The 15905-nt window shown below is 37.3% G+C and overlaps 1 protein-coding gene across 1 annotated transcript in view; it reads left to right on the top strand.

Annotated features, from left to right (window-relative positions):
* The first annotated feature begins 391 nt into the window (after nucleotides 1–391).
* Nucleotides 392–15905, top strand: part of Abca9 (ATP binding cassette subfamily A member 9) — a 60229-nt gene continuing 44715 nt past the window's right edge. The window contains exons 1-9 of the mRNA XM_051179686.1: nucleotides 392–734; nucleotides 2531–2676; nucleotides 5083–5290; nucleotides 6941–7105; nucleotides 8340–8443; nucleotides 8819–9045; nucleotides 12058–12199; nucleotides 12777–12962; nucleotides 15147–15294. Of these exons, the coding sequence (XP_051035643.1) occupies nucleotides 2581–2676; nucleotides 5083–5290; nucleotides 6941–7105; nucleotides 8340–8443; nucleotides 8819–9045; nucleotides 12058–12199; nucleotides 12777–12962; nucleotides 15147–15294 (1276 nt within the window). The 5' untranslated portion in view covers nucleotides 392–734; nucleotides 2531–2580. The remainder of the gene's footprint in view (nucleotides 735–2530; nucleotides 2677–5082; nucleotides 5291–6940; nucleotides 7106–8339; nucleotides 8444–8818; nucleotides 9046–12057; nucleotides 12200–12776; nucleotides 12963–15146; nucleotides 15295–15905) is intronic.

Below are 15905 nucleotides of genomic sequence, written 5' to 3'. Positions count from 1 at the left end.
AACTCAGTACCTTGCAAGGCAAACATTTTTACTAAGTGAGCTTTTTTTTTCAGCCTGTTGAACATATCATTTCTCTAAATAGTCTCCTTTCTGCCACAAGAATGATGGTACAAATAGAATACACACAATGCTACTAAGATATGGTAAAAATTCAGATTTACCGTGAAAACATTGCTTCATTGTAATGTGTCGACCCAGCTTTTAAAAACTCTGACAGGCTTTAAGATATCTTCCTATCCAATGTGTGTGTTTATTCCTGTAATTTAGGAAATTCTTTCTGCTCTGCTGTGCTCTGCTCTGAGCTGGCCTTTTGTTGATTTTGTTTAAAGTTCTTTCAAGAATTGGCTCTCCTATTGGGGTCTAATCTGAAAGAAAAAAAAAAAAAAAAAAAAAAGCTTTTAAAAAGCCTGGCTTCCTCCTGGTTTGATAGTTGCTAACATTCCACTATGTCCAGCCAACCATCTGCAACCACAAATTCCCTGCTGAGTAACTGGCGGGAGGCAGAGGAAGAAAAGCAGCTCAGGAGTTAGTATGTGAGCTGAGCTCTGGCAGGCAGTCTGAACTTGGTGAAGAATTCTCTTCAGAAACCAGAGTAAAACAGAACCGACCCCATCCCCGGTAAGCAAACTGAAAACCAAGACGCAGCAGTGCTCCGAATGAAGAAATGTGAATTCTCCTCCAGGACAAAGATCTGTGGATGAACTTTCTGAAGATTCCTGCTTGAGCTTTCCTCAGTAAGTTAACGACTAAACTGTGGCTATTAGCACTTAAATGTAATGGACAAGAAAAAGCATGTTAAACAACCAGTGGAAGTCATTAACTGTAGGAAGTTACTAGTAAGTTATTTTGATTTTACAAACCTTTGAGTATTTTATAATGTATGGCTAAACAGCAATTGGAAAACAGATTTTTCCATTTTATCCATGACTAAAGCATTTTACATAAACACCACATATAATGGAACAGGCAAGTGGGTAAGTGGAAAGGAATGTTACTTGTTTGCCTCTTGCTGTTTTCAAGAGCTTTGGATTGCTTATTCCTTTTTTGTGAGCCGCGGTTTTCAGTTTTACTGCCAGAGGAATGTAAACATCAGGATACAAGATTTTATGAGTTTTGAGTTGTTTTTAACTGACTTGAGAGTATTTAACCAAGAAAACTTAGGAAATACTCTACTGACCCTGTTCTTCATTCTAAATATGTAAAATGATTTGACTTGTGCAGTGGGTGTAGTCCCTGAGTAGCAGTAATACTGTCCAACTGGCTTTTAACAACCAATATTTTATTTTTAAACTACACAATTTAAGCTAACTTAATATTTTAGTCTTCTAGAGCAAATAGCATTTTGAATGAATATGTATGATGGAGTAATTAAGTTTTAACAGCCAGGAACTAATAACTTGATGCATGATGCTTTGATTATACAATTGCTCTTTTTTATGAATATTTTCCTCCATATATATTAATTATCCAAGAAAGAAGAGTTGGTACTTAGATGCTTTGGATACCAAGTCTTGCCACAGCAATGATTTCTAACTGAAAATATAGTTTAGTATTAATTGGAGTTTCCAACTATCATATTGATGACACTATTACTTGGAGATTATTTATATAACTGGAAAATCCAAATACTGTAAGCAATCTGAAATGATCTAGAATGTCCATTTGTCTTCCTCGGACTTAGATGTTATTGACCTGTGGGTGTTTTAGTGGTTTTCACAAGAGTTTTTCAGACTTAATTATGAAAGGTCCATAAGGGGTTGAGTTAATCATTGTCTTGAGTTCATGACATACAAAGTGCCTATCTTTTCTTTTTGTTTATTTATTTCCTTTCACTCAGAAGTTCCATCTCATACCTGACCTCCATCCCTATTTCCCACTGCCTAAGAATACAACTTTTTAAGTTATATTTAGTAATTATCTTTTAGTTACAGGATCTATTTAGTAACGTGTATTGATCATGGTGTGCATTCATATAAACTATATTGTTATATATGTTAACCTTTTCTTTAAAAACAATTAGTTGACATCATGTTATTGAGTTACGTTTGAATAGTATTTGGAAAAGTGTGTTCTATGACACCTGGTCACAGTGATCCATATGAGGAAGAATCTGGGTACAGGCCCCTCGTGAACCCCTGCCTTGGGATACAGATCCAGGAGCAGAACTGACTGGTAGTGAGGTTCTGCTAAGTAGCAAGTAGTAATTAGCAATAACTACTAGTAATTAGTAATAACTAACTCACAGGATAATAGGAGACCTCCAGCATGGATAGCTTAGCTGCCAAGTTTCATGGGATAGACGCATGTGACATTATTAGTCTCTGAAAAGTCATTCCTTCGAAGCAAAGACTCTCTCATAACTGTTTTCCTTTTTAATTTTTTTCAATAGATTTTGCCATCTCATATTTTTTTTCCCTCCATTTTCTATGTTTGGCGCCCTTCTTCTCTAGGCATATGATTGGAAACAGCTGTTCAATTTTTTTTTTTTTTTTTTTTTTTTGGCGTGATTGCACAATGTTTTCTATTTCAGACTCCCACATTTACTTCCCTTACATCCTTCGGAAAAAGAAACAAGTCGAAATGAGAAAGAGAAACTTGAGGGCGGGTCAGCAAATGTGGGCTCTTCTCTGCAAGAACTGGCTAAAGAAATGCAGGATGAGAAGAGAAACAGTGATGGTATGGCTCAGAATCTATGTGTTCCTGTATTTAGAAAAGGGAAATCGTATTTTCTCAGTAATGTCAGTGCAGTAAATAATCAATGACTTCTCTATGTCCCAGATATAATTAACAGGCTACAATTTTTCAAGTCCTGGACTTTGCTGCTATATATTTTTTTTTCAAATAAAAATTAAATATGTACCATTAAATGCCTTATTAGAGACATTTTAAAAAAGAACTCATATTCAGAAATGCCTGATAAAATGAAGCTGTACCTTTATACTTCAGAGATAATAATTAACATCTGGGTTAGTTTGGGTGTCACGAAAGGGCATAGACACTGAGGTTCAGGGTGTCATCAAAGAAACAAACTTTAATCCATAATTACTTCAGAGTGTAACCTAAGGTTGAAAAATAAACGAAAAAGCCTCTTACAAAGAACTGCCATTGGCAATCTCCCCTTTCTCTGCATTTCCATGCCCCAAACAATTCTCAGAGCTCTCTGTGATATAAGCATGACAAGAATAATTCACACACCAGTGTGTGTTCTCAAGCACAGAAGGAAGCAAACTTGATGTTTAGACATTGGCATGGATACATGTCTCATGGAAAAGGATTTAAGTTAAATATATGCAGTACTGCAGGAGTGTGAAACACAGTGAATACTTTAAAAATATTTATTGCATATTACCATGAATACATGAAAGAGTGGTGATCTATACAAAATGAGAGCCTGTGATCATTCCAAAAAGGATAATAAAGATAGGTTACAATGATGTGGATGGTGTAGTTAGCATAGTTGTATGCAATAATATAATGCTGTTTTCCTTCATATTTGAAAAGATTCAATCCATGTGATTTCATCAAAGTCACATACAGGTAATATATAATTCGCTTTGTTTAAACCACTCTACAATGCATAATTTATTGAAATATGTTGTACAAATAAATGAATATAATTTTTGTCATTTAAAAATCAAGCACATACATAATTTAAAATGCCATAAAAATTTAACAGTTTTTGTAAAGATTTTTTTTTCTAGGAAAAATTACCAACCACAAAGAAATTATAAAACTGTGGAGTGATACCCATGCAATTATCATGTTTTTCTCTACAATTATACTACAAGATCAACCTGAAAGCAATGATGTGCTTATAAATAAACAGAAACAAAATGGGTCTTTATTTTTATTGTACTAGTACTCATTTTGTTTTAACAGTGATTAGATATGTTTTCTGTAGAATTCATGGTAAACACAAATTAAAGTAATTCATTAAAAGAATTAGCAAATTAATGTCCTATTCTATGAACAGTATGTGTATTCATCCAAGAAATATTTGATGAATGTTTAGATTGTCAAAAAATAAAATATGCAAGACCTTTAAGCATAAAGCAATGGTCACATAAATATTAATATAGAAGGTGAGAAACTACTTTAAGTAATTGTTATACTTCCAAACATTTACACTTTTAAACTCTGTTCATGCACACAGGTATATGCATATATACAGCTAAAATTGTGTATGATGATTGTGGTTTACCATGAGAAAAGAATAAATAAATTCTTTTTGCAATTGACAGTTTCATGCATTTATATAATGATTTTACTATTAGTCATTACCCTCTTTCACCAGAACCCTTCATATCACAAGTGCCCATTCTGCTTTTGTGCTTTTGTGTGTTTGTGTGCCCCTGAGTTTAATTAGAGTTCCCTCTGAATTCAAACTAAGATGGTAAAATGAAATCTTTGCACTGGGCTTCAAACATGTCCGGTTGTATTTACAGTTCTAGAACAGTGTCCATAATAAAGAACTTAAAAATTCTTTCGATGAGCATTATTTTGCAGCTTCTTCCACAGTAGGAAGCTGAAGAACAAAAACAAGGCCTTGCTCCTGCTGGTGGAAGTACTTACCTACTCCATGCCACCTCCCTTTTCAAATACAAACTTGTGGTCCACTCCTGAGGCTGTGTGGTGTCCAAAGAGTCTGAAGAGACTTCTGTCAGAGTTGACAAGTATCTGGCCTCGCACTGGTGAATACAAGGACATTTTCAGTTATAACTGGAACTGCTGTCACAGCTCTGTGTTGGTGAACAATGCACGTGTTCAAAATATGCAGGAGAAAGAACAAAAGTAGGAGCTAGAGGGCTGGCTCAGTACCTAAGAGTATTGGCTGCTCCTGCAGAGGACCTGAGTTTCATTCCCAGCACTCACAGCCATCCCTTAACTCCAGGCCCAGGGCCATGGCCGCCCTCTTCTGTCCATCATACGTAAATGAAATGGATCTTTAGAGAATGACAATAAAATCAGCTACTTTAAATTGGGAGAGGACAGATAGAATGGGAGCAATATAAGGGGGTGGCATTGTTTCAGTTGTTGGTGGTAGAAAACCTGATATTCTCTTTTATTCTCGTTCCTATGTAGGAATGGTTTTTCTCACTTCTTCTAATATTTCTTGCATACCGATTATCCTCCAATTTACATCAAGTTCACGATGCTCCTCAAATTCCTGAAATGGATCTGGGACGTGTTGACAATTTTAATGATTCTAATTATATTATTGCCTTTGCTCCGGAGTCTAAAACTGTCTATGAGATAATGAGCATCGTTGCATCAACCCCATTCATGAAAGGTATGTTCTGTGGCAGTTCATGGAAAAATTCCTTTGCTTTCAACATATACAAATTTATTTCAAGGTTTTCTTGAAAAAATAATTGTGTTAAATATTGGCATTACTAGAGTTGATTAACAACCTTGATGGATATTATTTTCTGATATCAAGAAGGATATCTTACCATAGTAACATCTTTGAGCAAAAAAAAAAAAAAAAACAAAACTGTGCTTCAGAGAGGGTTAATATTCCTTACAAAGCATATCAAAATGAGATAAATCCTGGGTTATTTAGATGTACAGTTTTGCAAGATTCTGAAGATATCCAATGGTGATGGCAACAAGACGTGTTAGGACTTCCAAATGTGTTAAAATCTAGGGAGGAAGTGAGTAGCACTGTCAGAACCCATCAACAGTGTTTACAACAAAAGCAGATTCTGGGGTGTCCTCTGTATTTCATGATGGAATTGATGGCAGAAGAGGCACTTAATGCCCCCACAGTGGCATGACATCTATCCTTGGGGTCAGCACAATAGCAAAGAAGCCAGGGGATACCTGGAGATTCTGAGAAGACCCCTCTTTGAGCTAATGCATATCCACAGGACAGCAACTAAAAGGTTTTAGTAATTGTACTTGTAGGAGAGTCTGAGAATGCAGTTCTGAAGTTAGAGATGTGAAATAGGAGAGATCAAACAGATACCCAGAGAATAGTCTCATTCTCTTACCCTGTGTCTTTGAAAACAGCAAGTCTCAGTGTGGCAGAAAGGAGAGGCAACAGTCTAAGTTAGGAATTTTATGGGAAGAGAGTTCTTGTCTCTCCAGATAGCTAAGAAACCGAAACTAATAGGCCAAAAGGACCTTGGTAACCAACTTGGCATAAATTTGGCTTCTACTTATATGATGATCCAGATCTCAACAAATAGATATTTTTAAGTCCATATTTTCAGGATGAAGTGGAAAGAAATATTTAACTATTTTTTATTAGAATATAATAAAAATGAGATCTGATAATAAAAGTTTTTAAATTAAGAGGAAATAGCAATATGAACCCTATGCAACCTATGCTATCATTACGCAACCCAATAGATAAGAGATACTATTGTTTTATAAATATTTTCTTCTAGTAAATGAAAAGATCATAGAAACAGGACATCACAGTTTAAAACCGTGACTTCCTATGAGCCCAGGTTAGTTGCTTCTGTGGGTTCCCTTGTTCATCGTGGCTTAAACTACTGGCTAAATTCTTTGAAGAGGCATGAAATATTTTCTGTGAGAGAATCTGCCGGGGGCTGTATAGATGGTTCAGTGGTAAATAGCACTTGTTCTTGCAGAGGACCGGGGTTTGGTTCCTAACCATACATGGTGGCTCACAACCATCCATATCTTCAGTTCCAGGGACCTTGAACCTTCTGATTTCCTCTGGCACCAGGCACACAGACATACATGCAGGCAAACCATTCATACACAACATAAATAAATCTAAAACAGAGTATTTGCCACAGATTATTTCCAGTTGACTATAACATTTGAAATATCCCACTTCATTCTAAGTGTGAGTGTATGAGGGAAGAAATAACTTGAACTTAAAAAGGCCTCTATGTGATTGAATCTGGTGTGCTGTCAGTGGACCACATAGGATCTTACTGAACCACTCCCTTTCTTCCCACGGCAGGAAGAAGAATTGTAGCATGTCCTGACGAAAACAGTATGGAGGAACTAGAGTTAAACTACTCAGTGGATGCGGTGAGAGTCATCTTTAAGGATACGTTCTCATATCATTTGAAATTTTCTTGGGGTCAGAGGATCCCTCAAGTAAAAGAACACAAAGACCATTCAGGTAACTTTGCCAGTAGGAAAATATATTAAGGTAGATAACTGTTATGTATATTGACCCGAGGGGCACATACAAAAGAAATGCAATGAATGATACAATCCCCTGTGTCAATTTCCAAGCATGACTAGATTGATCCTTATTAAATAAAGCCTATATATATATTTTAAAAATATAATTTTATTGGCATATATTCCTTGTATATAGTGATGGGTTTAATAAAAACATATTCAGTCAAGTATGTTGTGCACTCTGGCCATATTTACCCCCTCATTTTCTCTTTTCTCCTCTCCCCCCTCCTATTGTTCCCTTTCAGTCTTGCTTCTATAATCATGTCATTCACATATATGTATATATGGTTCCATGTTTTTATATAAAATCCAGGTTCTATAAACTGGAGGAAATATGATAATTTGTCCTCAGTTTGATTAGTTTCGTTTACTATCATGACCTCCGGTGGTATCCCTTTTCCTCCAAACTATATCAAGTCTCTTTCTTTATGGCTGAATAAAACTTTATCGTCTATAGGTGTATCCACTCATCTGTGGATAGACGCCTAGACAGGCTTTATGCATGACTAGTGTGAATAGTGCTACAGTAAAGACAGGGGTTCACCACACCGCTATGGTATATAGATCCAGAGACCTGGCATAACCTCCCGCTAGACAGATTTTTATATACAACAGCTCCACTTTTAGTATCTTTGTGAGCCTCCATGCTTATTTTAAAGTTATGCTTTTAAGTCCGTTGTTCCACTAAGAACTTACAGCCTTGCCATGACTCCAAGAACAGCATGAACTAAAGAATAAGATCCTGTTTCAAAAAAACTGAAAGTTATATATATTATTATTTCTGCTCTTTGGATTATTAAAAGCTTCAAGAAATCTTCTCAGTCATTCTCACCCACTTAAAATAGCTTGGTCTTTTCTATGTTGGTGTGAGTATTCTTTGTTTTTTGGCACAAACAACAGAAGGAAGCAGTTGAAACAAACATTTTAAAATTGAAATAATTATAAAATAGCATAGAATAGCATAGAAAATAACCAAGAGCTCATCTTAAAGAATGTGCACAAAGCAATTTTGGTATGTCTTTTTTGGACATGAACCAGTTTGCGTTACCATATATTTATTGCTCTATTATAGATTTTAAACCAATTTTTGGAGAATTATAGATTTTTATTTATCCCATTGCTAACACTGTCTGGTCACATAATAGTTGTTGTTTCTTCTTTCCCTGAAGCTCCTTGTGAAACAGTGAACAACAAAATAACTTGTAGGAATTCAATCTTCTGGGAGAAAGGCTTTGTCGCCTTTCAAGCTGCCATTAATGCTGGCATCATAGAGGTGAGTACTAAGTTAAAGGAAGCAAAGCACATTGTATACTGAAATTTGGTAGGTGCAGATAGGGATTGTCTTATTTTGTAATTTATTTGCTTTTAGCCACTAAGCATAGTATGCCAAACAGCTTCTGTATTTGGTTGTAGTGTCTAGGTTCTGGTGTCTTGAATATATACATAGAATAGTCACTTTTAAGCAGAGATCCTGGTAACACAGAGATTAAAAGTTTAGCTATGCAGCCATTATAAGGGTGCAGGGTCTACTGTGAGGTAGTAAATTGAGTTCTGGTAGTAAATTGTGCCTTCTTACGGATTTAAGAAAAGAGCCCAAGGTTGCAATTAGATTAATGACAATAATATGTTCATTGGTGTCTTTCTTTAGATCACAACAAATCATTCAGTGATGGAAGAACTGATGTCAGTTATTGGTTCAAATATGAAGATACTACCTTTTATTGCCCAAGGAGGAGTTACGACTGATTTTTTAATTTTTTTCTGTGTTATGTCCTTTTCTTCATTTACATACTATTTATCAGTCAACATTACTCAAGAAAGGCAATACATTACCATACTGATGACAATGATGGGACTTCAAGAGTCTGCTTTCTGGTAAATCGCATGTCAATAATACACCACTCAACATCTGTAAACAGAATAGCTTAACCATGGGGGCTCCTGAGGCTTGTTTATGTCATACTTAGACTTGGTACTTTAGTAAACTAGTACATATAAGAATGTTTGCAATACAAGGACTCACATGCTCGGTAACTGGAATTTTCTGTATTTCTTTGACTTAAAGAAAGCCTAAAGTGTTTCCTATCTTCAGGGAACTAACAACACAGAGGATGACTCTTAGTTACTAGTTACTATGTTTATGTGAACCAACTGTGTGAGAAGTTAAGAGTTTTATTTTTATGTAAAATGAAATATGTATTGTGGATACTGTGCTAAAATTGATGATGAGTTTTTTTTTTCACATGGGTGGTTGAAGAGAAAGCTATTATACCCTGAGCACTGAGCTTTCCTTAGTAAACCAAGAAAGTACAGTAGTTAGGACAGTGACTAGCCCAGGTGGAAGCCACGGTGGAAGCTTCATCTCAGCACTTAGGAGCTACCACCTTGCATGTGTGACTTCAGCTCTCTAAACCTCTGTTTTCTTCTCTGTGAAGCACTGACCCCGGTTCTGCTTCTTGTTGGCAGCAGGATTAAACAAAATGCACTTAGAGAGTGCTTTACCCCTAAGTGGAGAAACATTAAATACTCAATGTTAGCTATCAGTTTTTGGGGGTGGAGAAAACAGTGTATCATGAAAGGATAGTGGATGTAAGTTAGGAAGCTGAAGATCCAATAGTTACTGACAAGATCTCGAAGTAAGATTAGCCAATAGTGATCTATCAGAGACAAGTAGAGAGGTAGAAATGAGTCAAAAAGCAGTGAGTTGAATGTCAAATTTGCCTTTCATGAACTTACCATTATTTTCAGTGTTAAAGATGGTATGGAGAGTATGTATGGTTCCAGAAACTTGCTGGTGTCTAAAGAGAAACACAGTTGAGGAGGAAGACTACACATTTTACTGGCTGGCTTGTGTCAAATTTGGTATTTTGTCTTAAAACAATGTTCACTATTCTAAATGTGGAAGTAAAGAAGACAGAGGCTGGAGTAATAGGTCAGCTGTTAGGAGTACATGCAGTTCTCGAGGACCCCAGTTTGCTTCCCAGCATTCCTGTTTGATAGCTTACAAGTGCCTGTGACTACAGGTCCAGGGGAGCTTGCAGCTGCCTTTGACTACAGGTCGGGGGGCTGATGCTTCTGGTCTCCACAGGCGTGCGTGCGCGCGCACACGCGCGCGCACACACACACACACACACACACACACGCACATACTCTCCCCCACCCCCCCAGAGATGCACATAAACATAATGTGAAATAAAATAAATCTTTCAAAATAGGAGATTAAAGGTTTGATACAATGTAAGGTTTTTTGTTTTTATTTTTGTTCCTTTGTGCATTAAAATTATGTCCATGATAGTGAAGATAGTTTTTCACTATATTTTAAAAGATGTTGAAAACTATGAAGAGCCAGTGGAAGGTAATGTATTAAAAAAAAAAAATCTAGTGAGGGGGAATTTAAAAATGCCAGGGCCTTTTTTTCCCTTCTTGGAGGAAAGACTGACATTTTATTTGAATGAAATTAAGACGTTTATAGAAGGCAGATGGATGAGCAGTTTTAGGTAATTGCAGGAGAAACAAGACTTCCTGAACTTGATGGGATTTCCTAGTATAACTGAAAGGAAACCAGATGTCCATCGTGAACCTATCACTATATCATATCCACAAAATGCCCAACTAATTTAATTCTTTAATCTTTTCCCAGAGAGGAAATTGAAATTTAAGGAAATTAAACAATTGCTTCTTAACATATTTAGTTCTAATTAACAGAAAATTCAAACCCAAGTCTGCGGCATTGCTGGACCCTGTGCAGAGCCTCCTTCCGTTTTTGGCATTATTGGGAAACACACCTCTTCATATCCTCCTGGTGGTTGTATTCTCCATGGAGACGCCCTGCGTGTGCTTGCCCTGCATCTATGCCAGCAGCTGGCAAACTACTTTTATGCAGGTTGTGAAAGAGGAGTGGCTTCTTCACTGGCAGCTGGGAAGAAACAAAAAAGAGCAGTAATTGCTTAGGGAACATAAAAATCTATTGGAAACTCAAATGCCATTGTCTACAAGTACACTCATTGGGAGATAGCCATACATCGGGCATGGACTGTCTCGATTGCTCTTGCACTGTGAAGGCAGCACCGATGGAAACAAACCTGTTTGGCTTGCAAAGCCTAAAATGTGGGCAGTGTCTCTGATGCACGCATTGTTTCCATGATTTCCTTAGGAAAGAAGCTGAACAGAGCTGAAAGAGTAACACAGATTCTTCCTTTAACTCCCCCTAAAAGCCTTTCTTCATCATTTTCATCTCATTGTCCAGTTCATGTCCTTCTTGTTTGCACACTCAGATACCATTTCACTTTCATTCTGTTGCTGTGATAAGCAACAAGCCACCCTGAGGGGAGGAAAGGATTTACTTGGATTAGACTTCCAGGGAAAGACAGGGCCAGAACTCATGGTAAGTACTCAGAGGCAGGAACCATGGAAGAATGCTGCTTGCTGACTCCTTCTCTGGCTTGCTCTCTGACTTGTGCTTAGCTGGCTTTTTAAAAATACATTTTTATACTTTCCTCAGACATACCTGTCTGAGGAATGTTGCCACCCACAGTGAACTGGGTCCTTCTGCATCAATCAATAAGTCCATGCCTCACAGACATGACCACAGACCAAGCTGATCTAGGCAGTTCCACAACTGGGGTTTCTCCCATCAGATGGCTCTAGGCTCAATCAAATTGACAATTTTAACTAGGGCAGCTATTTATTGTACTCTCTTGGTTTTTTTTAAATCGACTTTTCTCTATAGAACACAAGCTTTAGATGAAGTTTTCTGATTTGTTAGGAATTACCCTTTAAAAAGAAACTCTAGTTGAATCACACACTTTTGAAACCATTTTCTCAGTAAGTAAATGAATGGAGTGACCAAGTCATAGCGTTTGCACTGATCCTGTGTTTCTTGGCCAGGCTTTCCTGGGGTTTGATGTATGCTGGCTTTATCCTTGTCGTCGCTACTTTGATGTCTCTTATTGTGAAGTCTGCCCAAATTGTTGTCTTAACTGGTTTCATGGTGGTGTTCCTTCTTTTTCTCCTGTATGGCCTGTCTTTGGTAAGTTGGTGAATTCTCCCTTCCCTTTCTCCTTCCTTTCCATCAATCATGTGTCATGTTCTATGCAGTATTTGCACAAGGCACTAGCCCTATAGTATCCAACTGAAAATTGATGAGATATAATTTCCAAACACTGTGCTGCTTATCTTTCAGTTCCTGTAACAAATACCTGAGGCATTCAGCTAACAAGAAGAAAAGGGTTTGGTTCCCCCCTCCCCATAGTTTTGGAGTTCTTAATCCTAGGTCAGTTGACTATGTTGCTTGGGTCTGTGTCTGGGCAACACACCCAGACATGTCAGCAGTTCAAGGTATATCAAAGTTGCTTATGTCAAGGCCAGTATGTCAAGAAGAGGAAGAGGCAGGACTTTCATAATCCGCTTTAAAGATAAGCATCCAATGACAGGAAAACTTCCCATATGCTCCACTTCTTAAAGATTCTACCTCCTCTTGGTAGTGTTTCAAGCTGGTGACTTTAACACGGGAGCCTTTGAATAACACTTAACCAATATGAAATCCCCTTTAGTGTGCTAGTGATGGTCCTCAGACCACCATACCAATTACTTTTTTCTCCCCTCAGATCACTTTAGCTTTCCTCATGAGTGTGTTGTTGAAGAAGCCCTTTCTCACTGGTTTGGCTGTCTTCCTCCTTACCATCTTTTGGGGAAGTCTGGGATTCACAGCATTGTACAAACATCTTCCTGCCTTTATGGAATGGACCTTGTGTTTTCTTAGCCCCTTCGCCTTTACTAATGGGATGGCCCAGGTAAGAAGTAAGGTAATTGTTTTGTGTCATGTTATTAAAGTTTCTTTTTATTTGTTTATATGTGTGTGTGTACACATGCACAGGCATGCTGTGGCACCAGAAGTCAGAAGACAACTTGGCCAATGTCAGTTCACTCCTTCTGCCATGTGGATCGTGGGGACCAAACTCAGGCACTTTTACCATCTGAGCTGTCCTTGCTATCCTAGGATTTTATTTTTGCACACAATACTCTAAGCATACTCCTTTTATGATTTATGCAATATGCACTAAACACTGAAGTATTCTCCCCATTTTTATAGATATAGAAATTTAAGGGATAAGAGACATTTTTAGTTTTCTCTCTCACAATTTTAATTTATTTTTTGTAATTTTTAACAATTACAATCACATCATTTCCCACTTTCCCTTTTCTCCTCCCATCCACTTCCATGCCCTTCCTCCCCATCTGCATCACTCCCTCTCAAATTCTTGGCCTCTTTTTCTTTATTCTTGTTTCACACACACACACACACACACACACACACACACAATATATATATATATATATATATATATATATATATATATATACACAAACTGAATCCTTTTAGTGTTGCTTGTATGTATATGTTTTCAGGGCTGACTACTTGATATTGGATAATCAATTAGGGGTTCTTCCTTTGGGAAGACATTCTTTGTCTCTCATATGAAGTTTCGTGTAGTTTCTTTATTAAGGGTGGGGCCCTATGAGATTTTCCTCTTCCATGTTAGTATGTCTGTTGGTGTTGTCCTTTTTCAGATCTTGCTTAGGAATATTACTGAGGTATAGTGGGTATAGTTTCCCTGTCATTTATAGGAGATTCACATCACAGCAATTTTCCTATTCCCCTGACTCTTACAATAAATATTCCTTCTCCTCTGTCCCCCAAGCCTGAGGTACAAGTTGTCTTGTCAGCAGGGAGCTTTACAGTCAGCTGTTCTTTACGTCTTGACCAATTGTAGTTTTACATAATGGTCTCCATCTGTTGCAAAGAAAAGCATCTTTGGTGAGAAGTGAGAAATGCACTTAACTATGGGCATAGTAACACATGTTTAAAATGCATTTAGGGGCTGTGCTGATTCAGTGGTCAGTAGCAGGTTTTCCTCTACCAATGGCCTCATTATGAGATCAAAGGCCTCACCAGCCCTGGGTAGTTGGCTAGGTTTCCTGTGCCAGGCATGAATTCCCTCTTGTTGAGTAAGGTTTCGATCCAGTCACAGAGCTGTTGGTTAACAACCAAGGGATGAGAACCCCTACTTCACCTTTAGGATTGTCATACCATGCTGGTCGTGGTTAGTAGGCAACACACATCACAGCTGGATAGGATTCTTAGTTGTTTCTCTCCCTTGGCAGCTTGCATACAGCTGTCCAGTGCTATTAAAACTAGTCTTTAGTGCAGATGCTTTCAAGTCAGATATAGGTCCAATGCTCTGAGCCTTGCATATGAAGTGCATGGTGATTTTACAGCAGAGACTTGCCTCCAACTTCTGGGAGGCAGAAGCAATAGCCTGTGTTGTTTGGGGAGTCTCTTGGACTCCCATAACAACAACTTGCAAAGGAGTGTCTCATGACTGGTACTGAGATATTTTTATTAGTTTACATCTCTAGATGTAGAATGACATTTGGTGGTTGATGTGGCTCAGCTTATATTTCTAACTAAATATTTGTCTGATTTAAGCTTAATAAATACTGGAAAATTGAGAATTTGAAAAATTAAATTTAATTGGATGTTTCTACACAATGTTAAATCTCTCAAAAAAGTTAATTCATCTGAAATCATTGTATGCTATTGAAATGTTTCTTCTCTTTTCTGCACAACTACTCACAAACTTTCATGTCTCCATTTTATTTATTTTTTCACTCTCAAATGGAGTGCCCCACTCAAGGACAATTTTGCCATTTATTCTTTTAATCCTGATGAATTTTTGTATTAGATATGTCTCAAATACCTTCTTTCTGTAGCTTTGACCCCCTCTAAGAAGATTTCACTATCGTCTGTAGTTTGTAGTTAGAGAAGTAGCTACTATGAATGGCAATAGGCCTGAGCTGTATAGAGAAATAAACTGTGTCTCATTTATCTTTCCCTTGGTACCTAGCAGAATTAAGACCATAATTATCTACAAAACTTTATTAATACTTTAAAAATTCTGTGTATCTCTTTTCAGCTTATACACTTGGACTATGATGTGAATTCTAATGTTAATTTGGACTCTCCAAACAACTCGTACCTGATCATAGCCACCCTTTTCATGTTGGTTTTGGATACTCTTCTCTATTTGGTTCTGGCATTGTATTTCAACAAAATTTTACTCAGTAAGTAGTAGAATTATTGTAACTTCATACATTTTTATTACCTGCATTTACTTAAACTGTCTATGGCAGTGGTTCTCAACCTTCCTAATGCCGTGACCCTTTAATATAGTTCCTCATGTAGTGATGACCCCCAACCATAACATTATTTTCATTGTCACTTCATAACTATAATTTTGCTACTATTATGAATCATGAAGTAGGTGGGTGATGGTGTCACATGCCTTTAATCCCAGCACTTGGGAGGTAGAGGCAGGTGGATCTCAGTGAGTTTGAGGCCTGCCTGGTCTACAAAGTGAGTTCAATGACAGCCAGGACTGTTACAAAGAAACTTTGTCCCCCCCAAAAAACCCTAAAAAATCCATAAAGTAAATATCTGATATTTCCAATGATCTTAGGCAAACCCATGTGAGAAGGTCATTTGACTCCCATAAGGGTTGAGATCCACAGGTTGAGAACCACTCTTCTACAATGTATTGAATATAAATGGTGTAGCATTTTCTTTTTAAAAATTCTAAAATTATAGATAACGTTTGGAGAATTCCGTTCATGTCTACAATGAAACAGGGTCATATCCAGCCTCCATTCCCCTTCCAACTTCCCCCCCCCCATGT

This window comes from Phodopus roborovskii, unplaced genomic scaffold (assembly GCF_943737965.1).
Source record: "Phodopus roborovskii unplaced genomic scaffold, PHOROB, whole genome shotgun sequence".
In the NCBI taxonomy this organism is placed as follows: Eukaryota; Metazoa; Chordata; class Mammalia; order Rodentia; family Cricetidae; genus Phodopus; species Phodopus roborovskii.
The sequence above is the reverse complement of the archived record's forward strand: the minus strand, read 5'-3'. Positions and strand labels throughout refer to the sequence as shown.